This window comes from Lampetra fluviatilis, chromosome 3 (assembly GCF_964198595.1).
Source record: "Lampetra fluviatilis chromosome 3, kcLamFluv1.1, whole genome shotgun sequence".
In the NCBI taxonomy this organism is placed as follows: domain Eukaryota; kingdom Metazoa; phylum Chordata; class Hyperoartia; order Petromyzontiformes; family Petromyzontidae; genus Lampetra; species Lampetra fluviatilis.
In genome coordinates, this window is record NC_136277.1 from 3594183 (window position 1) to 3620524 (window position 26342).

The window sequence follows — 26342 nt, forward strand, 5'->3', positions numbered from 1 at the left end:
TGGGTTTTTTTCTCTTTCTCTTTTCTTTCTCTTTTTCTTGACTTGGACCTGGTTGAGGCTCACCAGGTTTGAGTTTTACTAGAAACCTGTCCATTGAAGTTTGTTTTTGCCTTCTTCTAAGAATGTTCCTGAAGTGTGACATTGTCTGGTCATTCCACACAATACTGGCTCCGCACCGACCCGCCTAAGTGATGTGTTGTTGACTGCCCAGGTGTTGTTCGTACAGGTATGACAGGCAAGGTCCTCTATTTTTACCTTTGATAGTCTTTTAACTGAGGGCGATGGGCAAGAAGTCACGTGTGGAGCGTGAGGCAACGCCCACTCTGCCCCAAGGTGATTTTCATTGTAAGTGCTTCCCCCCTCCTCATTACATGGAGGAATTACCTCTAAAAAAGTGAAAATATTAACAAATATTCGTGAGTGTCTGGGATCTGTGCTGTCACAGACGAACACTTTAACTAAGTACCGACTCAGAGCCAGGATGATACTATTTGGTAAAACCAGGATTAAGGTAAAACTTTACTGAAATCCTCGTATTTCTGAGTAGTTCTCTCACATGCGTCTTCATCACCCTGTCAGAGTTGTTTGAGATAATTCGGTCAAGGCAAGCCTTCCCTCTTGAGGGTTGACATTGACCATATCTAACATCTCAATTGAATCTGCTGATCTCCCAAATAGATTTTCCCATTCTATTCGGGGAAAGTTAAACTCTCCCATTACTAAAGTGTCTCTCTTCAGACCAAGTAATCTAATGTCATTGTATAATGCTTTGTCCTTGTTTATATCTGAATTTGGAGATCTGTAGCAAACTCCTTTTCATAGACTATCTGACATTTTGTCAGTTAGTTTGTTCCTCACAGATTTGGTGCCAATTTCCTCTTCATGTTTGAGTTGGTCTGCTTCAAGGTTATTCTTTTTATACATAGTGCTACCCCTCCTGCCGCTCTGCCTTTTCTATCGTTCCTAAATTTGAAATACCCTCTCATTGAAAATTCCTCTCTAATTTTCCATCAACCAGGTTATATGCTGTGTGGCATTAGCTCGGATGGCTCGGAAGATAATTCCTCTTATCAACCATGACAAATCTACTGATGGATGATGGCCTCCCAAGCCGCCGCCATTCCGTTACAGTTCTGCATTTGTATGTACAAGTAGGTCACTCTTGCAAATATAAAATCCTGTTCTCCACATGGTTAAACAAATAAACTTGACTTGATGTAACAATCCATCCAGCACCTTCACACGAGTTAATTTCATCCATCGCTCCATCTCTGGAGTCATCATACTCTGATGCATGTTCCCTTTGTGGATACCACTGCATCATTATTTTCTAGCACCAGCTGTCGTCAATTAGAGCAATGTGTTCTGCCCATGCCAAACTTTTTAAAACATTAATTATATATTCTTGGTTCTTTCGGTAAAGTCAAGAATATGAATCCCTGCAGTCGCGAAAGCTTTAAATCAAAAATGTATTATGTAAACACGTTGCCTGTCGCAGATAATATAATTAATAATATATTGAGCATTGTTCCAGGCAATAATCAGGACAAATTTCTCGACTGACATTCTCCACCACCTGACAGAACCAAACGAATTAAATTGTCAAGTATACAACCATTTAATGCACAAACAATTCTTATTTCGGCTAACCATAAGTTGAACGATTATAGACAGAATCCATGAAGTCAGAATAAAGTCCAGGAATTCAGAATAACCATGACACTGACTCGACTTCTTAAATAGGTATCATGACATCACAGGAACAGGCAATCAGAAGATTTTAACCATTAAAAAAGAACGTATACTCATGTATTACAATCTTCTGGCTCAATTATTCACTTATGATGCATATATTCATTATACTGATTATTAATATTCTAGCCTGTACCAGGATAGCATTGTTGTGTTCGACATGTTTATATTAGTTAACTATATGAATATATATTTTTTCCAAGCCGTACATAGTCTATAACTAGCAACTCCAATAATGTATGTTTTATGTTCTTTATCTAGAAAGATCTTCATAGATTCCCTACTTACTCTTTGGAAATAAAAGTTAATATGTAACACTTCCATATTGTTAATCTTTGTTGCATTTCTACTGCCATACATGTGTAGTAGGTTCAAATTAGGTGCACACACACGCAACTTGGAGGCAACACTATTTATTAAACGATAAATAATATAACACTCTACATGAGGTGGTGACCACCTTCCTCAACTCACTAACACTCTGGAACACGACACAGACTGGACCAGGCAGGCAACGGCCTGCCTGGCCCAGGACGACGACTCGGGACTTGACGACCGAAGATGTCTTCACCTTGGAGTACAGTACAACAGCAGCCTCGCTCTGCATTCACACCACGCTTATATTTGGTTTGGCGTGGCTGGCTCCGCCCCGGCGTGGCTGGCTCTCTTCAGGCCACGCCTCCCTTCCCAGGACACGCCTCACTTCCCCCACCTCTGGGAGGGTCCGGATCCCTCCACCACGCGACCCCCCAGGCACCCCCTTGGGGCCCCCAGCCTTCGTACGGGCCGACACAGTAGTGACCTTTCTCTGTCACTACATCACCCCCCCCTGTATAAACACACAGCCGTCCCCGGCTGTAACACAACTGTGAAACATCGAAAAGGTGTGCCTCCGAACCAACAACATCAATAAATGACCGGCGACCGATAAGAAATACAATCACGTAATATATACAGAATCGACGAGGGTAAAAGGGAACCGCATAGAAAACGGGGAATTAACAACAATTATACATGAAAACTGGCTAACCCACTTACGCTCCAGCACAGCCCCCCCCCCCGTTAGAATCACGCATGCAATGACAGTCACCCGTTAGCACCCCCCGCCTTTCCGACGTGGCGTCACAACCAGTAGCACGCGTCGGCCATATCGGGGGGGGAATTTCCATGTTACCACCCCACCGCCTTTCCGACGCGGCGTCACAACCAGTAGCACACGTCGGCCATATCGGGGGGGGAATTTCCATGTTACCACCCCACCGCCTTTCCGACGCGGCGTCACAACCAGCAGCACGCGTCGGCCATATCGGTGGGATTTTAACCCAGTCTCTCTCCAAGACTCGCATCGCAGCATATAGCTGTACCGACCAAGCCGAGACGATCCATCGTTCACTCATTGCACAACATGCACCCTAACAACTGAGGGATACAGTCTCAACGTAACAGGACAACTCCACCTGAACCTTACGAATCTCCAGCCCACTGTTTCAACGCACCTCGGAGTGTCTCACTCTCCGGGCCGTCAGGTCAAGCCATCAGACACAGCATGATGGGACCACACTCTCTGAGCCATGTGAGCGCACAGCCCACTTGGCTAGACAAGCCACGGAGTGTCTCGATCTCCGGGCTGTCAGGTCAAGCTGTCAAGACAGCATGACGGGACCACACTCTCTGAGCCATGTGAGCGCACAGCCCACTAGGCTAGACAAGCCACGGAGTGTCTCGATCTCCGGGCTGTCAGGTCAAGCCGTCAGCCATTGCATGACGGGACCACACTCTCCGAGCCATGTGAGCGCACAGCCCACTAGGCTAGACATACCACGGAGTGTTTCAATCTCCGGGCTGTCAGGTCAAGCCGTCAGCCATTGCATGACGGGACCACACTCTCCGAGCCCTGTGAGCGCACAGCCCACTAGGCTAGACATGCCACGGAGTGTTTCAATCTCCGGGCTGTCGGGTCAAGCCGTCAGCCATTGCATGACGGGACCACACTCTCCGAGCCCTGTGAGCGCACAGCCCACTAGGCTAGACATGCCACGGAGTGTTTCAATCTCCGGGCTGTCAGGTCAAGCCGTCAGCCATTGCATGACGGGACCACAACGTTCATGTTAGACACGCAACACTCACTGGGCCATCCTGGTCAGGACCTGCGCCCCAAGATAGGTGACAACCAGCAGCACAATTCCAAATCCCTGGCAGCATGTCCCCATCGCAATTTAACACCATCACAACACATACAATTTGAATTATGATCCCCCACAGAACTGATCCAATGCCGAACAGGTACGCACAATTTGTGACGATCCCAAATATTCAATGGTCACAACAATACACCTCACATCCCGTATCCGTACACATCATCTCCGAGACTCGCATTGCAGCATGCAGCTGTACCAACCGAGTGGAGAGAGCAACGCAATTTGACGGCAATTAAGGGAAACGCACCCCCGATCCATGTAGAACACAAGGAGCATTCTCGCACAAAAGACATCATCTGTGCAACAACGGACAGGAACCAACCAGTGAGTTTGAAACAAATCGAACCTGTCATTTCAAAATCTCCTTCAACATTAACCATGGGACTCAGGGCATTCGAATTTTGAGAGCAAAAAAACTATACACAAACCCCAAGAATCGCCAAATTGATTAATACAGTATATGCAGTATATGAAATTCGTACAGTGAATCATTTGGCGCAATGCTCCATCCAGTCCCCACATGGCAACACACACAATCAATACTCCAGACAATCCGTACATAGTAAATAATCACAAGCAAGTACCCAACATTCCATACAGTTAACAATTCCAAGCAAAGCTCCATACGGTCTGTACCTTGGCAACAATGACGATCAAAGTTTCTTACAGTTACACGTGGCAATCACGAGCGAAACTCCATACAGTATACACAATAACAACGGCGATTTCGCAACAAAACGATGTAACAACACGAGTCATTAACACGGCAACATACAGGATATCAACGGAGCTCGGGACACCAACACGAATTAATCATTAACTACACCCAGAAGATACCGATCTCGACGCCGTATTTAACAACAACACTTGTTACAAGCAGAAACCCGCATGGTCGCCGCGTCACTTTATCACGCACACAACCGGACGAACACGCTCCGCAAACCAGCGAGTTAAAAAAAAACACACGCGATCGCAACCCGGCGCACGTAAGATGGGTGAAGATTATTATTATTTTTCTTGGGGCCGGGTGCTTGTCATGTCACGACTCGCCTGGCAAACTGTGAATAGCGGAGGGCGGCAAGGTGGAGCACTGGAACGGCCCGAAGAATCTTTCATGGTGAACACGGCCTGCTCTTGCGAACCCATCCACCTCTCGCGCTCGAGCAGAAGGCTGGAACTCCCCCTCTGCAGGCGTTGATGTCGGCGGGAGCGGCATTTCGGCAGCAGGAGCGGCGTTTTGGCGGGAACCGCGCCCCGACCAGCCCTCGAGTTGGCGGGAACCGCGCCCCGACCAGCCCTCGAGTTGGCGGGAACCGCGCCCCGACCAGCCCTCGAGTTGGCGGGAGCGGCGTTTTGGCGGGAACCGCGCCCCGACCAGCCCTCGAGTTGGCGGGAGCGGCGTTTTGGCGGGAACCGCGCCACGATCAGCCACCGAGTTGGCGGCCCCACCGCGTGGCCCGCATGCCTGGGCCTCCCCCCGCCAGCCCCCGCAGAGACGACGGTGTCCTCTCCCCGCGGCTCCATCGCTCCGTTCCCGATGGCGGCGAAGCAGCGGTGCGATGACAGTCCCGCCGCTCCGCGTGCAGCGCCATCTCTCTCCCTCTGTCACCGGGGCTGCCATCCCCGGGGCTGTCCGAAGGATGGTCGTCACACCATCCCCGTCGTACGAAGGCGTCCAGATGAGTTTTGTCTTTGTTTTTCGTGTGCCCATTTTACTTCCCTAGGATAACACCTAGCAATATTTATATTTCCACAACTTCTGACGCCAAATGTAGTAGGTTCAAATTAGGTGCACACACACGCAACTTGGAGGCAACACTATTTATTAAACGATAAATAATATAACACTCTACATGAGGTGGTGACCACCTTCCTCAACTCACTAACACTCTGGAACACGACACAGACTGGACCAGGCAGGCAACGGCCTGCCTGGCCCAGGACGACGACTCGGGACTTGACGACCGAAGATGTCTTCACCTTGGAGTACAGTACAACAGCAGCCTCGCTCTGCATTCACACCACGCTTATATTTGGTTTGGCGTGGCTGGCTCCGCCCCGGCGTGGCTGGCTCTCTTCAGGCCACGCCTCCCTTCCCAGGACACGCCTCACTTCCCCCACCTCTGGGAGGGTCCGGATCCCTCCACCACGCGACCCCCCAGGCACCCCCTTGGGGCCTCCAGCCTTCGTACGGGCCGACACAGTAGTGACCTTTCTCTGTCACTACACATGTTCTGCAACAGTACACATCTGAGTGTGAGTATTTCATAGATCTCTGATGTTCTTCATGCGAACGTACTTTTTCATCCCCTTTGACCACAAGTTCACATATAGGAATCTTCCTTGATAAGTTGTAGAATTATGCATTGTTTTGCACATTGCTGATGAATTCAGAGAACATATTCCCTATAAGTTTAATGTTTTGCTTTTGCATCTTTTTTACTCGAAATGACTTACAACGAATTGCATTTTTTATTTAAATGCTAAAAAATTGCGCAATTTTTGACCTCGGAAAGCATGCAGTGAAAACCGACTATTTTTCAATGTAATACCATACTGTACGCACATTGTGCGTACCACCGAAATTCCCTGCTATGTGCTCAGCCTCCTTCTGCCAGCTCACCATTTTGTGTAGTCATTGCACATGTGATAGGTAGCAATATGGTTTAAAAGTAAAAAGGGCTTAGAGGAGAGCATATCGCACAGTAAAGTGTTTTGAAGCAGGGGAAAAGGCAGTCGATATTGCCATAATTCTTGACATACCCATGACTTCGGTGAGAACTATTCGAGTTAATACAGGAAAAATTGTAGAATGTACTCAAAATGTGGCACATTTAATTGCCACTAAAATAACGCAGAGCAATAATGGAATTCTAGAAAATATTGAAAGACTTTTAAGTGTCTGGATTGAAGATCAAAATCATCATAGCTCTTCAACCATGTATGTAAGCTTTACCTAATTATGTGTATGTATTATTAACTTATAATCATATGCATTATTGTACACTTCATGACATTTTGTGACACTTTTTTGCCCCCAGAAATGTCAGCTCGTGAACACAACCCCTGATTTTAACATGTCTATGAGAAATTAGAGTTCGCTTTAAGTAATTTCGAGTTCAGTAGTATTTCCCAGGAACGCATCCCTTAAGTATTGCGGGGGATTCCTGTAATCTATCTTTAGCTGGTCTTATATATTTTTTTGTATTCTAGCAATTTGATCAATGATTCCAGCGTTAAGAGGTCAAGTTCTTCGTCATATATTTTTTTGTTACTTTTATCTTAAATCATCACAGACTCGGATGTTTCCCGTGTACATAAACCTGCAGAACCCTGTCTGTGACATATCGTTAATGTACATGTTGAATAGCATTGGAGCCAGCACAAATCTCTGGGGAAGCCTGTACGAACTTGTTCACTGGTAGGCACACATCTTTAGATTGCAGGGCATATTCCAGATTAGCTGCAGCGTTCAGCAACATGGTAGGATTCTGGCCAGCTTTAGCATGAGAACTTGCTTTTTAAACTAAATCATTGGCAAAAGACAAGTTTATGAATGCAGCACCAGTCTTGGCTTTGACATGCAAGTTAAAGCATTGTGCTTGATTTGCAGAACCCAGGCATCTCAGCATTGCCTGGATTTTGCCGCTTTATGGTAATTTTAAAATCCTTCCGACAATTTGAGACCTGCTGCAGTTGTGGGGCGCTGTGGTGGGGAGTCATCAACTACCTCGCCGATTGTACAGGAGGTCGTGGGTTCGATCCTAACGCCTGTATATTTAGAGTTTTGCATGTTTTCCCTGTGGTTTGTGTATTTTTCTCTGGGACCTCCGGGTTTTCCCTCCACATTTAGAAACATGCATTTAGAGAATTTGGCTGCTATAAATGTCCACATGTGATGCCACTTCGTTGAGCGATCATTTGTGACCAGGTTGCTTCTCAACAAGAGCTGTATAGCTCAGTGGGCCTAACCAGGTAAAATAAAAAAAATAGTTTTTAGTTTTTATAAAGTAGTTTATTTTAACATATATATATATTTTTAAAACGCCCATACTACATTGTGCTGGCTGGCAGGACTTAAATACATTATTGCTTTTAACCGCTAACTTATATGAAGTCCTCCCGATATATGGGGCTTCCAGAGGCATAAGGCAGCAGAAAACATTGCTGACTGCACTTCCCAGATGCATCCTAATGAGGAGCAAACCAGTCTTAAAGTTGATCCTTTGTATCACAAACAAGCCTTTCACATTCATGTTGAACAAATTTATTTGTTAAAAAATATATTTAACTTTTCTAAAACTGACTTATTTTAATGCATACATATAATGGTTTCATTGCAGCAGCAATGGCAACTTTCTACACACTAACCCTTTTACATATATTTTCTCGTTGTGAAATTAAATCGAGTTCTGTTCTATTACATACAGGATACCTCTGAATATCACGGGGGTTACGTTCTTGGAAAGTGCCACGAAAGACAAAACCTCGATATTCAATACTTAAGCCTTACCTAAATAACGGGGTTAGGTACACGGCAACCAAAAATAGACACATCACAATTGAAAAAAGTACTGTATGCCAAATAATAAAAAAATATATATGTTAAACCCCAATGCAAAAAAACATTCCTAGACAATAAATAGGAGTATAAATACTGAATAAGTACTGTACTTACCAATGATGATGATCCAAAGCGAGTGCGTGTGTGTTTGTCCGCGAGTGGGGAGCAGTAGTGCCATAGTTCGCGTGCTGCACTACGAACCCGGTGACCCGAGCTCAATTCCTGCTCGTGGCCAACACCGGTGACGATTTTCTAAATCGGTCCTGGGTCTCCCCTAGGTCGACTCGGCCTCAATTGAGTACCTGGTGCTATGTGTAAACGTCGCGACTTGAGAGACAAAGGTGGTCGGGCGTGGTGCTGCCCACCCACCCCCTCGTGTGCTGTGCCGGCCTTCATTAGGTGCTCGCTAGCAGCACTTGCCCCAACAGTCTGTTGAGGCTCTACCGGGGTGTTTTTATTTGTCCGCGTGATGCTTGCATGACAAAAGTTGAGGTGCCACTGACTGCCTCGTGTCCCTCGCCCGTCCCACCCCGCACCACCCCGCACCACCCCGCACCACAGTATTAGGCAATTATATAGTACTTCCGTGTAAAGTATATCCGTCAAAGGCCAAAACTAACTTCTGCAATAGCTAAATTGAAATACAAAGAGGTTGTATTTCAAACTCTTGATATTCAAGGGTCTTCTATACTTGTAATGGAGGCTGTAAAATACTTTCAATGGAGGTGGTGATGATAACATGACATTTTTTACTTTTAGTGAATGATATATTTTGACAAAGAAGCAGATTAATTCTCCCAAGTTGAATTTTATGTGAAATCTATAATAGTTTCCTAGTGTGATCATGTTAACCATTCATGTGATGTATGCTGTCATATCTGCCCCCACTCCCCTTTCCTAGGATTGGATCAAGGCTCTGAATACAGCTTTCGCGTAGCAGCTGTCAACAGTAATGGCACAGGCCCCTTCTCTGATTGGCTTTCGTCAGAGACTTTTCAGGCCGACCTTGATGGTAAGCTGTGTGCTATAATGTTTAAATTTTATCTTGAAGTTAAATACATTATTTTTTATACTCAAAAGAGCGTGTTGTTCATTTCCTATTCAGAGCCTGACAGTGTTGAAATTCCACATTTTTAGAATGTGTGAGTAGGATATTTGTTAATGTTTGAGAAAAACAATACAATTTTAATTTGCAACCACATTTCAAGATGCTTCACAAAAAATGAACAAAAGGTATTGCAGGTTGAAAGGATCTCCACAATATATCATGAAATATCAGCTCGAAAATATGAAATTATAAAAATTACAAAAAATACATTAATGAAGACCCAAAATATAACTTCACAAAATAAAACGACCTTACAAACTGCCAATGCTTAACCCATGGCAGTTTGTTGGGATGTGTCCTGGGTACAGAGGTAAAATATGAATACAACAGTCGCCTTGTAAAGCATTTCCATCAAGCACCAGCGCCATCAGACAGCATTGTGAGCAGGCTGCAGTCTGGGTGGGCCTAAGACACTAATAGTAATAAAACAAAAATATCAGTTAAGATATAGAAAACTTAAAAATTAATAGCAAAAAAAATCTAAAACATTCAGGTTTATAAAGACATTCAAATTATTTAGACAAGAAGAAAATATAACTTAAAAAAATTGAAACTTAAAATAATATTGAATGCATATAAAAAATGTAAAACATTTATGAACAATCAGTTTTTCTTTCTGGCTATTTGTTCTCTCTGCCTGTGTCCTCTCCTTGAAATTTCACACTTAAAATTCTAACTTAGCAAATTTTGAAACACGTAATAAACCAGGCTATGCGTTAATTGTGTGTTAACCGACTTTCTGTGTTGTATTACATCACATTTCGATAATTTACTAGGTTATTTAATTTTCGTGTGCTTGTCTCCTAATTTTCAGGCTTGCCTCCCGTGCCGCGTTTGTCCTAATTTTCAGGTTTGCCTCCCGTGCCGCGTCTATCATCTCACTTACAATAGGAGTACGTTGGCGTGCACCCATTGATCTCCCCGCCCTCTCCCTCCCCCCGTCCCCTCCCCCTCCTCTCTATATTTAAGGGACCGTCACAGAAACGACCATCTCTTTGTGCCGATTTCTGTCCTCTCTCTGTGTGCCGTTGTGATGTCTGTCTGCTTGTATGTCTGTCTATAGTTTTCTAGTTAGATTTTTGTTGCTCACACAGCCGATTTGTGTCCTCTCTCTGTGTGTCGTTGTGATGTCTGTCTGCTTGTATGTCTGTCTATAGTTTTCTAGTTAGATATTTGTTGCTCACACTTAAAATTCTAACTTAGCAAATTTTGAAACACGTAGTCAACCAGGCCATGCGTTAATTGTGTGTTAACCGACTCTCTGTGTTGTATTACATCACATTTCAATATTTTACTAGGTTATTTAATTTTCGTGTGCCTGTATACTCCTCTCTATGTGTGCCGTTGTGATGTCTGTCTGCTTGTATGTCGGTCTATAGTTTTCTAGTTAGATTTTTGTTGCTATTTCTTTTATGCCTGATGATGATTGCTTGTGTTGCAATCGAAACGTCGTAATGTGTTGTTTTATTTTGATTTATTATTTTATTTTTAGACGTGACTTAACCGAAAAGAACCAAAGAATTGAAAGATAGAATCCACCAGATTTTTTAATTGCAACAATTGTACCACCATATAAAAATGTTAATTCATATTGATGTCTCAAACTTTAGGTCGAGGGATAGTTTTATCTACATTGGACCCTGTTCAACGATAAAATCCTTACTGGCAAATCTGCGCCATGCTTAGCTAATTCATTAACCTCGTTGTGAAATCCAAGAAACCTAAGACATCCATTTTATTGTCTTTGAACTATCCATTGCATCACCAACGTTTTGGAACAAGCTTATTTCCTCCCTTAACATTTTAGATCTTCCTTCAAATATATTCTGAAGCAGAAGGTTAGTGCTGAATACAGCCATATTTGCGAAGGTGATTTGTAAATTAGATTTTTTAACAATGTATCAAAAGTAAAATTTGTATGTACAATTTTATTAAAGGACTGTGTGTTGTCTTGGTGTGGATTGGTACTGTTTTGCTGTTGTTTTACTGCCTTTCCCAAACTTGGGAGTTGATGTACTAATGCAATTTGAACTGATATATTAGTTATTAAAGGGGCGCCCTGATGGTGTGATGTTATATTCCTCGCCTGGTATGCAGGTTAGGCATTTGATCCCAACCCTGACGCCTTTATATTTGGAGTTTTCATGTCTCTCTCTCTGCGGTCACGTGGATTTTTTTCTCCGCGTCCCCCTGGGTTTTTCCCACCACAGTTAGAAACATGCATCTAGATTATTTCTATTATTTTTCTGCTGTGGATTTCCACGTGATAAGCGACTTTGTTGAGCTATCATTTGTAGCCAGGTCGCTTCTAAAAAAGAAGATAATGGCTCAGTGGGCTTTACTTTTTAAGATGAATAACAAAGTTTAGTTTTTTTTGTATATATTTTTAAGTTATTTGTTTATATTGTCTATAATTTACACTCCTATTGTTTTTTTGTATTATTTGTTGTTGTAACGTTCTGACCTGCTCTTACTGGACATTGGGAAAAAGAGCTTTATAGCTCATCGGATTTCTCCAGTGTAAATAAATAGAGGTGACCCCCGACTTAGATGGCTCGACTTGCAACCCCATGCTTTTATGACCTTTCTTATAGTAAGACCCCCACAGTAACGACCAAAACTCGTATCTACGACAGTCTAACGACTGCTACCAATGCCGAGTCGATGGCGACGAGTGTGCACATGTCATGCACAGACTCGTCGCCTGATGGTGCTGCTTTGCTCTTCCGCCGTATGCGTGTGTAGATTATAGTCCGATATTCTGCAGCTGCGCCTCGAGCGAAAGCAGCGGTGTCTCTTTCGCAACGCTCTTCACTTTTTAGTACATTTACTTGTGAGACGAGGAAATGAGATGCACATGCAAAAAAAGTAGTTCAGAGTTTTCAAATGTTAGTGTTTGTTTTTATTTAATAACAGTTGTGTTAAGTTCTAATTAATTTTGTTAGGGTTATTTTTATTCATTTTTGTGGTTAATTTTGGTATTTTAATGGGATGTAATGGGTTTCCGGGAATGGAACCCCAATTCATAAAATTTCGCTTATGAGAAATTAAGGGTTCGACGGCTGTCGTCCAAGAACCAATTAGGTCGTAGGTGCGGGGGTCGCCTGTATTCGGATTCTGATATTGATCTGTCAGCATACTTGACCACTGCATCAGATTAAAATCTTCATGTTATTGTCATGGATAACGCTTTCCAACTAAGGATGAAACCATTAGATCTCTCCATCTATTTCTGTCTGTCGGTTTCTATCTATGGGTCATGGTAACTTTTATAGTTGATCAAATTTGAATACAATTTTAGTAAATATTTGTTTTGCTACTAAAGACTCATTCTATTGAAAACCAGCTTATTTAAAGGATTGTGCAATACACCTTGATTTAAAAAAAACCCAGCTCTTAACACCCAAGCCATTTCGATTGCGTCATTACGTGTGATGTCATCTTGCGGCATATTCAGCGCCTTATGACGTCATACCATACGGCTCAGAAGATAATGTTATTCATCATGAGCAATCATGATCTACAGGATAAAGGCCTCTACAAGCCGCCTCCTTTCCCACAATCCTGTAATGTAACAATCCACCTAGCACCTGCACGCAAGATTATTCCATGGCTCTTTTTCTGCAGGTGAATGTCTTCTTGGGAATTTTCCTTCCCATGGCTGCCACCCCATCAACTATCAGCCATCATCCTTTCTAAGACCTATTCTGCCCAAGCCCACTTTTCTTAAGCGTCATATTTATGACCATTAACTTGCATATGTTCTCTAATGTGTGTTCCTCCTATTTTTCAATGCAATTTCTGTCTTCATTAATGCCCATATATTATACATATTCATAAAAATGCTTCAAAGGACAAACACGTGTTGGAAAGCGTTACAGAGCCGGTGAATATGCATCAATTTTCCACCTTGTTATCAACATTTGACATTGAGCCTGATGTGTTTGTGGTGTTGCAGAATCAAGGGTACCAGACCAGCCCAGCTCATTGCATGTACGGCCATTTCCTACCAGCATTGTGGTGAGCTGGACACCACCTGCAAACCCACAGATTATGGTACGTGGCTACGCTCTGGGATATGGCATTGGAAGCCCACATGGCAAGTCGTTGCGTGTCGACAGCAAGCAACGCTACTACACTATCGACAATTTGGGTAAGTGATATTGATATGCCACTTGCGTGCACATTGTGTTTTACACACCTGTAACATAAACAATAGACACTATGTAACACACTCCAATTTTGTGTTTGTACTCAGAAGTATTAGCAATAATAATGGTAGTGCTGTCACTAGGCATGTAGGAAGGAGTTCGTTCAGGTTTCAATGAGACAATGGGACTAAGAGAGTGGCTGCACGAGGTAGGGCTTGCCTTGGCTGGCAGGGCTGGGTTGGTTAAGGGGTTAGTGGCATCAGCTCATAATCAATAATGTTATATGGCAGTATTTAGCTCGTGCTCAGCAGCGAGATGCATTGTGGTGACAACATGGGGGGGGCCTTCATCAAACCATAGATAGATCATGGATGATGTTATAAGGCAGTATTGATGGCAAGGCAGTGAGTTTTTGACCCATTTACTGTAGGTATCTTGGCCATGACTGTGGACTTTGGTAAATTATCCTGAGCTCTCGACTGTACCCTGGATTAACTGGAACTAGATTGCGGACATTACCATAAGTACATTTGCCTGTATGGGAACTAGCCTTTGACTAACTTTGATATGTTACTTGAACCTTGGATTTCCTGTTTAAATTTCACTGTCACATCCAAGTACTGTGTTCATCATGTTATAACCTAAGCAAGTTTTTTTAGCTACAGTTAACTTGGGTCCTGCCTATTTGCCTTGGAAACCATTGCATACTCAATTGTGTTCCTCTCTGTGATCCCCAAGTTTCTTGTTTTCTCAGTTTGCATTGATCTTTGGCCTAGTATCTGGTTATTTTGACAAGACTGTGGCCTGAGACAAATGCAACTAAAACTTTGATTTTATTTGTCTTTCTCTGGTTTATTTACATTTGGACAGTGATGAATTATGAGTCGAGGCTGAGAGTACATTTCTAGAAAAACAAGCTGTGACTGGACTCTGTTGCATTGTAGACTGCTTTCAGATAAGCTTTGGTCTTCATGGAGGTTTTACAATTTTGCCTTATAGAAGCGATAAGCCCAAAGCCACCATCACAATAGGGCAATTTGCTAATCACATCACTATATAACTAGACAACATTAAAACATCGATTATATTTATTGACTTTCAGAAGATAAGAAAGCATTTTTATTCAAATGGGGACCTGAAAAACCATGTGACCATTATTTTTTACTCTGTGATTAACTTTTGCATTTGTAATATATTCTACTGGCTCTACATAGATTACAAAAATTATCACGTCATATCTTTAATATTCACATTACAGCAGACTACGTGCTTTGCTAATCTTTGGCAAAAAAAATATATAGGTGACTACGAACTGAATTGGTAAGAGGAAACCATTAGGCTCAATGGTGAGCATAATACTTAATTAGTTTACATTTCAGCAGCCTCTTAAATGTAGCTAGAATATCAACTAGATTATTTGTTAGCATAGCCTGACTTCATATTAACAACATATTTACTGAAATCAATGTTTGTGATATTGGTTCCATGAGTTGGTTTCCTACAATCATCTTTTGGTAATGTCAATTACAGTTGGACAAGTAGTACTGCTACTATATTTTGGTTAAATTTTTTACCCCTGAATTTGCACCCATCCTGTTCAAGTATATTTCGCATGGGGAAAAAAAAGAGTATTAGGCTTCTTAAAATACAGCTTTGTATCTGTGCATCAATGCTTGCAGCATTGTCCATCTATTTGTTAATGTGACACTGCCACAAATTGTTGAAGGGCACGCAGCCAACACAGTTTCTTATGCACATTTTATTTTGTTACCACGATCGCTTTTTTTGAGGCAAAGTCACATGGGTGAACTATGTTGTGTATGTAATAAACATGTGTCATGCAGCTGTTTTAATTGCAATGGTCTTGTTTTATCGTGCAGAGCCAAGTTCACAATATGTCATCTCGCTGAAGGCCTTCAACCACATGGGAGAGGGCATCCCACTCTATGAGAGTGCAACAACACGCACACTGTCAGGTAATTAAGTTGCCATACCCAGCAATTTAATGGCATTTAGTTATTTTACAGGTGAGACGATGATCATTATTATAGCACCACTAAACCAGGAAACTATTTATAATTGTAACCTATTAATTGCCAGTATAAAAATTATTAACCTCACAGGTCGGCTCTTAAAGGCCAGATTTAAATTGTTTGTATAACGAATACATGAGCTGTGTTTTTCGTCAATGTTCAATTATTTCCCTTAACACATTCCTGAGGAGGGAGCTGGTAGGAGCGTTGGGTTGCTCGGTCAATGGCCAGGGTCAACGGCGGCGTGGTGTATTCCGCAAATATGTCCGACTGTGCGGGTGGGCACAAGCCGGCGTGAGTAGGTTAAACGTTGAGTTTTATAAGGGCACCACGGGGTGACCAACCCCTCCCCACCCAGCCCCATGCCTCCCACCCCCCACCCAGCCCCTCCCTCCCCACCCAGCCCCTCCCCACCCTCCCCTCTCCACCCAGCCCGACCCCTCCCATTTTTTGATGCACGACGGATGGACACAATAATTCCCTGTGGGCTGGTGGAACCAGGAGGTTACTACCAGTAAAATATATACTTCATGTTTTAGTGCATTGGTCATTTATTGTTACATTAATTTTGTTTTAATGTTTCAAAACAATATCCACTTGTCATTTTCATTTTGCAATAAAAATGAGCATTTTTAAAGGGTATTATTCATGCCATCAGGTGAATTCACAAGCAGGGCTCTTTGTCGATATTTCAGAGGCTCGCAATTACTGTGTTCTGCAGTGTTCAGCAACAGGGCTACTTGACACAGAACCCCGAGTGCAGCATCCCAGATTACATTCTCAGGTGATCTGTTCAGCCAGCCAAGATGCCATTGTACAACTCCAACAACTCGGACGAGACGCAATATACAACCACAGGCTCCCCTGCCTTCCTCTCCTCCCTCTGGCTTTTATAGCCCCTTTATATCGGTAGCAGCTGAGACAATTACCCAGGCATACCCTGGGGTAATGCATGCTCAGTTTCACCAAGAAGGTAATAATTGTTAAAATTTTATTAGCCCTCAGTCCGATGGGATGCACCTAATCCTGTTCAGCCTACTCCCATAGAAGCCTGTGAGATGTATCTGTGGGCCTTATAATAGCCAATGCCTTTTAATTATATTCTAGTAAAATGAGTTATGCTGACCAGCCAGAACCATGAAACAGGTGAACCAACTTGTAACATAAAAGTTAGCCCAGGACCCCCATAATGAAAGTCTGACTCTCCATGTCCTCTCGCGACACAAAATTACATTTGCATGTTCTCGTCCAGGGAGATGTTTCACCATGAAGGAGAAAGCCTGGAGAGCAAGGCAATATTGAGTGACCAGAGCATTTAGTATCTTCTTGGCCAATGCAGCGGCACATGGTAATATCTCAGATGTTGTATGATCAATTTGATGGCCAAACCCAGAGAAAAATCCACGCGACCACGGGAAGAACATGCAAACTCAAAATATACAGGCTTCAGGGTTGGGATTGAACCCACTACCTCCTGTATATCAGGCGAGGTAGTTAACATCTTCCCACTGTGGCTGGTTAAACTGGTTAAAGGGGACCATCCGTGTAACAAATTAAATAAACATAATCAACCAAAATGAACGCATATACATACAGTACAGCAAAACGGAGGGCGGGAGACAAGACCAAATGGGCATATCTTTGTCTGCCTCGTTTTTGGAGCAGCTGCGCACTTTGTGTGAGTATCTGTGATGAGAGGCCACCCGTGGAAGGGGAAGAAACCTGGGGGGTGGGGGGAGATGCGAATTTTATACAAACGCACCACACGCAGCAGATGCATCGTTGAATAGTGCCATTGGACCCGAACAACCTGTTTCGTCTGACTCCGCTGTTGACTTGGTGAAAGGGTGTCGACGGACTGTGGTTATTCACACGAGGGCGCATGCTCGCGGCGCCCGAGCGTGCGCTTCTCTCCGTCCGCTGCACGTGGCCGGTCGACGCGATTGCTGCACACTCAAACCACTGGATTGTTCTATAGTCGATGCCATCAACATTCTGTTGATAGAACTGTCCCCAGGCCTACATCAGATGCATACATCTGTAAAATAACTCGTTTTAAAATTTTTACCTACAGACTAAGCCTTAACACAAAATAGATTTCACTTTTTTAAAAGCTAAATCACATTCTGGGGAACACAACTTAGTTGGGTACAGATATCTTGGTGAGATTGTACAGTGGACAAATCATTGCAGAAATTTTGGAAAAAAGAACGACCTTACTTGTATCTTGGTTCGTGGGATTTCAGTCTACCAAGGCCTTTAACTTATCCCACCAAAGGTTTTACCAACCCATCACCCAACTTAGACCACAGGTACTTGGTCTTCTCCTTACCTATGTTACATTTTTTGGGGTGGTCAAACCTGGCTTCCTTCCCTGAGCGACTATGGCACTGCCCTTTCATGAGGCCATCAATACAATGCCACCTGGTATTTTGATGACACGTGAATTAGAAACATGGACATAGCCAAAGAAAATGGAATACAATCTGAAAAGTGCACAAAGAAGCTTTTGGAGAGATACATACTTTGGATGGATTACGAGGAAAAACAGAAAAAATGACATGTTAGAAAACATATGCAGATTAATGACTTCATCCAAACTATAAGAATATTAAGTGGGTTTTAAAAGTAATGTCTTGATGTACAATCGTCAAGAATAATAACATTGACAGGCAGCCAAGGAGTGGAAAGCTTCTGAGAGGTTGTACACTGAAGAGATGAAGCAATGTGGTAATCACGTGATGCGCGTGTGCTAGGTGTATTATGGAATTGCAAGATTTTGAAAGGCGGTGGAGGCTTGGCAAGGCCTTTGTCCTGCAGTGGATTGATCATGGCTAATGATGACCATGAAATGCAGGAGGTCGTGGGTTTGTTGTCGACCCTGATGCCTGTATATTTGGAGATTGTATGCTCTTCTCCTGATCGCGTGGATTTTTTTCCCAGGTCCTCCAGTTTTGCTCTCCATGCGTTTAGATTATTTGGCTGCTCTCAATTATAAATTCGATTAGCTATCACGTGTGAACAGCTTGCCTCTGAAATAGAGCTAATATCTCATTGGCCTTTACCTGGTAAATAAAAGAATGTAGTTTTATATACATAAATACTTTTTCAGTTTGAAGCGTAAATTCGAATAATCTTGTTACTGGTTTACCAATGACAATATTGTGCTTTACAATTTAAGGTTTCCCTCGCTTTATGTGGTAGATGCGGTACAAAAAAGGGCGCACGAAACTAAACCTCATGAAACAGCTGCCAACAGAGTAGCGCATACAGTACACAATGTTGTCCCACAACCGATCGTATATCTGCACTAAAGTGATTTTAAATTGCATATTGTGAATTTTGGGTAGAAATTGGTTAACCGCATGTATGCAAAATTGTGCAAACCAAACCCGCATAAAGTACACCCAAACTTGTATAAATTTAAACTTTTAATAATATACGAATTTTGAATATTTACAATAATATAAAATGACTCGATCCGAAGTTATGTTTGAATATTAATTGTCTAAAAAATGTTATTAAAATATGGATTGCAATGTTTGAATTTTTATAACATCTTAAGTACTGTTTCTGCCGAGAATAAGATGAATATTAACATTTATTACTAACGACTCTTCTCTATTGCTTCTTTGTTCTCTTTAAAACCACAACATTTCACTCATCGCTTCTTTTGCTGGCTTATTCATTTTGCCCTGCATGTTGTTGATTTTATTCATTTTAAAGCCACCGCCTCCTCATCTCTCCTATAAAACCCCCTGATCCCTATTTTTATGATTATGTTCACATTTCCCTCTCATACCCTTAATTGGCTGCATGTTTTTGAATGCTGCATTATTATTATTCTCCATGCTGGCCCCTCAGATCATATGGACCCTTCCGACATTGATTTATTTCATGTTTTTGCTGACCCGGTGACGGCAGTCCCAGAGCCACCCACACCCATGCTGCCCCCGGTGGGCGTACAGGCTACAGTGTTGTCTCACGACACCATCCGCGTCGCCTGGGCTGACAACTCGCTGCCGCGCAGCCAGCGCATCCCTGATGCACGCCACTACACGGTGCGGTGGAAGACCTACTATCCAGCCAACACAAAATACAAGGTGCGCCAACCTTGCATGGAAAGTGTTACTTTAAATACACGTGCTCATATGATGTTATCGATTGAAGCAGTTAAAACAGGAATGTTAATTCCCCATTAAAAATTCAAGAGTGGAAATTGTGATTTTAGTTTTTAATATGGAGAATCGGGTTTGCTCATAAGTGTGCCACACTCAGCTACCTTGCTCTGGATTGCCTTGGGATTGGTATATTGATTCCACACTATAACCAGTCACAGGCTGGTGGAAAGCTAATTACACTTTAACATAGTCGAAGAGAGGGAAAATTTAATTACAGACAAAAAGATGATTTTTTTTACGTAAAAGGTCTAGGCCCGAATGTAGCTGAATTTAGACTAACTCTACAAACATTTAAATGCATAGAGAAACTGATTAAATGGATGTCACCATCTTGATTTGAAGCTTTCGTGACTGCAGGAATCCATACTCTTTGGTTCTTTCGGTAAAGTCATGTAGGTATTAAATAAAATAAATCACGACGTTTCGGGCGCAACACAAGCGTCCATCATCAGGTGATATGCCCGAAACGTCGTGATTTATTTTATTTTATACCTATGTGACTTTACGGAAAGAACCAGAGTATAGATGTCACCACTTGAATTTAATAACTAATTAATGGTATATTGACAGTATGGACAACTGTAAAAAGAGAACAAATTATCTAGAACCTTAAAAAAACATGCCGAGGAAGTGGTAAAATCCCAGCTAAATAGTTCCGCAGTTCAATTTGAAATTGCGAGTTCGCGTTTTAAGTCAATGTAAAAAAAAATTATTTCATGGAAACTGGTTCGAAAGTAACGGGCATTTGTAAGTCGGGCGCTCGTAAGTCGAAGACTGGCTGTGTATGTTTCGTGACGGCTTTGCGGGTTTTTTTTGACAATGGGAGTTTTGTGAATAAATGTACCGGGTTTCACTGTTTTTCAGATGGCGAATAGTACCTCATTGAGCTACTTAGTAGGAGGACTGAAGCCCAATACTCTGTATGAATTTGCTGTCATGGTGACCAAGGGCCGACGTACCAGCACGTGGAGCATGACAGCGCATGGCACAACACTGGAGATGGGTGGGTTCAATCATTGTGTAGTGGTGATACGCGCTGGGTGTATATGTCGTGTGCCAGCGCGTATGTACGGGTGTGTGTGTGGTGACGCGCGCTGACGGGGAGGAGCAGGCGTCAGTGCGCGGGTGGGGGTAGTGCTGCTGATTGGCTGTGTGCCGGTGACGCGCCCAGAGGGAGTGATCGGGTAGCAGCGCGGTGTGATTGGTCGGGGAGTGGAAACACGCGCTGAGCGGAACCGGATCGTAGGGATAGCGCGTGGGGATTGGGTAACTGAGGAGCGGTGCCGACGTTGAGGTCCGCATCCGCTCCGTCTCCCGGGAAGAAGGGGTATATAAGGTGATGCACAGAGGAGCAGGGGAGAAGTGGAACCATCTAAGAAAGGAAGACGAAGGTGCAGAGATAGAGCCCGGAGAGGAGAGTAATGGAGAGTAATGGAGAGTAGAGGAGAGTAAGGTATAAGTGTGTAGCCAGCGAGAGAGAACGGTCTACACGAGCTGAGTAATGTATAGTGTGTAGCCAGCGAGAGAGAACGGTCTACACGAGCTGAGTAATGTATAGTGTGTAGCCAGCGAGAGAGAACGGTCTACACGAGCTGAGTAATGTATAGTGTGTAGCCAGCGAGAGAGAACGGTCTACACGAGCCGAATATGCATACGGTGTAGCCAGAGAGAGAGGAAGGTCTACACGAGCCGAGTATGCATACGGTGTAGCCAGCGAGAGAGAACGGTCTACACGAGCCGAGTATGCATACGGTGTAGCCAGAGAGAGAGATGCAAAGTCTACACGAGGCGAGTGGAGAGTGTAGCAGAGGCGCAGAGTCTACACGAGGCGAGAGAGGAGTGTAGCCGAGGCGCGGAGTCTACACGAGGCACAGAGAGCCGGCAGCACAGAATCCAGAGTCAAGAGAAGCGCATCGGGAAGAAGAGAGGCCACGCGTTGTATTGTTACAAGTCAAGATTTAATAAAAGAAGTGTGTTCCCGTCAAGGAGTTTCCTGCCGTCATTTTCCAATACTTCATCTGGCGTCAGAAGTGAAACGGGCTTCCAAGTATGGAGACGAGGAAGACCCGTAGGACCCACGGGATTGACCGCGAGGAAGACCTGGACGACTCGGGGCCGCTGGTGGCGGGGGGTGAGGAAGAGGACTTGCCCACGCTGCAGGGTCCGTCGACGGCGCCGGCCGAGCGACCGGGGACAGACGCCGGGCTTCGTGAGGCGCACTCCCGACTGGCGGAGCTGCTGCTCGCCGCCGCGTCCATCTTGGCGGAGATCAGCTCGTCGGGAGGAGCGGGGACGGTGGGGGACATTTTACAAGGTCGCCCCGCAGATTCCCGCCAAAACGAATGGGGGATTCCCGCCATTGCGCCTGGGCCTACTTTTGGCGGGAACGGCGAGCGCCACGTGGTGGTGGGTTCCCAAGCGCGCGCATCGACGTCATCAGCGCGCGAGGGGGTCCGCCATCTTACGTCTGCTGCTGGAGCCGCCATCTTAGACACCGACGGACAGGCGGAGAGGAACCACGAGGCGGATGACTTCATTTTTCAGCAGCGCCTGCCCACGTTGTCAGCCTTCAAGCTTCAAGGCGGAAGGCGGAGACTGGGGCCAATTTCAGCGAAGGTTTTTGGCGCATCAAGAGATGTCAGCGTGGTCCGATGCTACGGCGCTGCGGGCATTGCCCGCCATGCTGGACGACGATGCGCTCGCGGCCTTCAGGGCTGCACGGAAGTCGGACCGCTCCACGCTGAAGGATGCGCTGGGTTTGTTGGCCAGGGTCTACGGGCCTCCCTCTACGTGCCGCCATCAGTTCTACGCAAGACGGAAAGCGGCCACGGAGACCGCGCTGGCCTATCGCACGGCGTTGCTGGCTCTTGCTGATGCTGCGTTCCCTCGGATGGACGAGGAGGGCCAAGACGCGATGGTTTTGGAGCAGCTGCTCAAGTTGGCGCAGGACCTGGGGGTCCCTATCAACACAGCTGACGAGATTGATATTTCTTCTTTGAGAGTCGCCACGAGTATTCAAGCGCACGAGGCCCTACAACGGAAGCAAGGCGTTGGTTGCAACGCTGCTGTCGTCGCAGCCCCGGGTTTGGTGGTCGCCGAACCCCAAGTCGTCAGCCCACGAGAGGAGGCGTTCGCCACGGGACGACCAGGGGACTGGAGGCCGGGGGCCCGGTCGCCTCTGCGATCGGGCCGAAAGTCGGAGCAACCAAGATCTACTCCGACCCTCGTCACGTGCTATAACTGCGGCCTCCGGGCCACGTGGCGTCCGGGTGCCGCGCTCCGCGGCAGCGCGCCATGGGAGCTCGGCTGGACGACGACCGAGAGCCCAAGTCATCTCTACAATCCCCGGCAAGTCGCGGCACCTCACACGCTCGGCCTGTTTATTCGGCACACATGGGACGCCGCGTTGCGGCGGAGGAGGGCCGGTTAAGGTTCGGGGATTCGGTTCGGCGAGGGGGGTTCGGCCGGGACCAGGGAGACATTGAATGGGCGGAATTGGGGCATAGAATTGTGGCTGCTTCGGCGGGTTCGTCCGTTGTTACGGGATCTATTGATGGGGTTGAGATTCGGGTGTTAGTGGACACGGGGGCATCGGCAACTATTATATCGGACCTCATTTATAATATTCTTCCGGTCCAATGTCGTCCGCTGCTTCCAGTGGATGTGCCATTTTACGCCGCTAATGGGGGATCGTTGGGCATTATCGGTCAGGTTAGGGCGTCCATTTGCATTGGAGATATCAAATTGTCGGGACCCGTTTTCGTTTCGTCTTCTTTGGCAGTTCCGTGTCTTTTGGGCACTGACTTTTTGGCTAAAATGCCCATTAAAATTCTTATCGATCAACGATGCATTGAACTGCCATCGGGTCGCCGGATTTCATTTTTGACGGGCCCTACTGACATTCGGACGGCGTGCGCTACGATACAAGCGGTGGCGACGCAGACAGTGCAAGTGCCCCCGGGTTCACAGATGTTGATTCCCCTCCGGTTGCGGAAACCATGGGTGAGGGAGGCTTCGGGACAGAGTATGCTTTTGGGTCCTTCTAACAAGGCTGTCGGGGGTCTTGATTTATCGGTGGCTCACACTTTGGTGCGGGCTGACAGGGATCCGTTTGTGATGGTTTTGAACGCGGGGTCGCGACCAGCTGTCATTCCGCAGGGCACCGTGCTGGCTCACGCGGCGCAGGTCCCTGGGGATGATGGGTTGGTTGCGCAGGTGGGCTCGAGCCCCGCGCGGAACGTTGAGCCAAGGGAAGACCTTGAGTGGGTCCATTCGTTATGTGCCGCCTCGGACGATTTGTCGGCGGCGCAGTTGGGTGCGCTGCGCGAGTTGCTCATTGAATTCTCTGATGTATTCAGTAAACATAAGTATGACATTGGGTGCACGGATTTGTTGCACCATCACATTGAAACGGGCGATGCGGCGCCGGTCAGGCTAAATCCCTTCCGACTGAGTCCCGTGGAGAAGGAACATGTTCAGTCGGCTGTTAACGATATGCTAGAAGCCGATATTATTTCGCCCTCCTCTAGCCCGTGGGGAGCGCCTATTGTGCTGGTTAAGAAGCAGGACGGGTCCCTGCGATTCTGCGTTGATTTCCGTCGCCTGAATAAGATCTCTGTGGCTGACGCGTATCCGCTCCCCAGGATGGATGAGTCCCTCGATGCATTGTCTGGTGCGCGATATTTTTCGACTCTTGATTTGTTATCGGGGTTTTGGCAGTTGCCGCTCGACGAAGAGTCGAAACCTAAGACAGCATTTCGGACTCCAGGGGGGCTGTTCCAGTTTAACCGGTTACCCATGGGACTTCACTCCTCTCCAGCGACGTTTCAGCGACTTATGGAGTTGGTTTTGTCGGGCTTGCAGTGGGATACATGCTTGATTTATATGGACGATGTCATTGTTTTCAGTAAAACGTTTGAGGAACACCTCCGGCGATTGAGAGGGGTGTTCTTGCGAATGCGATCGGCTAAGTTGAAATTTAAACCGGCCAAATGTCACCTCCTTCGTAGGTCCGTTAGATACTTGGGTCACATTGTCGATTCTTCGGGGATCTCCACCGATCCCGCGAAGACGGATTGTGTCGGTTCGTGGCCGACACCTACGTCCGTTTCCGACGTGCGTAGTTTCATCGGGTTTGCTTCTTATTATCGGCGGTTCGTTGAGCACTTCGCCACTATTGCAAAACCCTTGCACGCTCTAACGGCGAAGGGAGTGAAGTTCAAATGGGGACCGGAGGAGGAGGCCGCGTTTCGCTCCCTCCGGGACGCCTTGGTGGGTGCCCCACCCTTGTGTTATCCCGATTTTGCCAGTCCCTTTTTGCTGGACACGGATGCTAGCAACACGGGCATTGGGGGGGTGCTATCCCAAGTCGTTGGGGGTGTCGAAAGAGTTGTCGCCTACGGTAGTAGGGTGTTGTCTCCGGCGGAGCAGCGCTACTGTGTCACCCGTCGCGAGCTGCTTGCCATTGTTTTTTTTGTGCAGCAGTTTAGGCCATATCTTTATGGTCGTCACTTTACAGTCCGAACGGACCACGCGGCGCTACAGTATTCATTGAGGGTCGCCCAGCCCTCGGGCCAGTTGTCGCGTTGGTTGGAAGTCCTCCAGGACTATCAGTTTACGACTACGTACCGTAAGGGGTTGCGACACACGAATGCCGATTGCTTGTCGCGGTTGTTGCCTTGTGATGAATGCGCGTGTTTGTCGGGATCGGCGCGCTGTAAACCGACGCTTGCGGGGGAGATGGGGGCACTGGCTGCGACAGCGGGCGCACCGATCGGGGATGATTCCACTGCCTCTCAGGGTCGGGACTCGCTGCTCTCGCTGTCGCTCAGTGAATGGGGCCGCCTCCAGATGGCGGACAGCTCGCTGCTAGCATTGCGCCGCAAGGTTGGGGGTCCCGAGGGGGACCAGGAGCGTACCGGCTCCTATGTACTTGAGCGGGGCGTGTTATTGAAATGGGACAGTTTGTCCCGGCGGAACGCACTCGTGGTGCCTTCCGCTGTGAGGGGGAGGGTTGTCTTGGCGGCACACGAACGCCTCTTGCACTTGGGAGTTAACAAGACGCTTGCCCTGCTTCAGCGTGACTATTACTGGCCGGGAATGGGAAGTGATGTGGTGCATATTCTGAAGGGGTGCGTTGAGTGCGCCAGGCGTAAACCACCGGCCGTGGCAGCTAATCCACCGCTGCAATCTATTCAGGTCTCGCGTACCAACGAGCTCGTTGCACTCGATATTTTGGGGCCCTTCCCAGTCACGCCGAGAGGGAATAAATATTTGTTAGTGGGGGTCGAATACTTTACCCGATGGCCTATGGCGTGGCCTCTCGCTAACCAGTCGGCAGCGGCTGTGACGGATG

At 45.8% G+C, this 26342-nt stretch overlaps 1 protein-coding gene across 4 annotated transcripts in view; it reads left to right on the plus strand.

Moving 5' to 3' along the window:
• Positions 1-26342, plus strand: part of LOC144951695 (neogenin-like) — a 225504-nt gene that overhangs the window by 125263 nt on the left and 73899 nt on the right. For all 4 annotated transcript variants that reach the window (XM_078882001.1, XM_078882029.1, XM_078882019.1 and 1 more), the window contains exons 14-18: positions 9416-9526; positions 13581-13775; positions 15654-15749; positions 19671-19909; positions 20852-20990. In XM_078882001.1, the coding sequence (XP_078738127.1) occupies positions 9416-9526; positions 13581-13775; positions 15654-15749; positions 19671-19909; positions 20852-20990 (780 nt within the window). The remainder of the gene's footprint in view (positions 1-9415; positions 9527-13580; positions 13776-15653; positions 15750-19670; positions 19910-20851; positions 20991-26342) is intronic.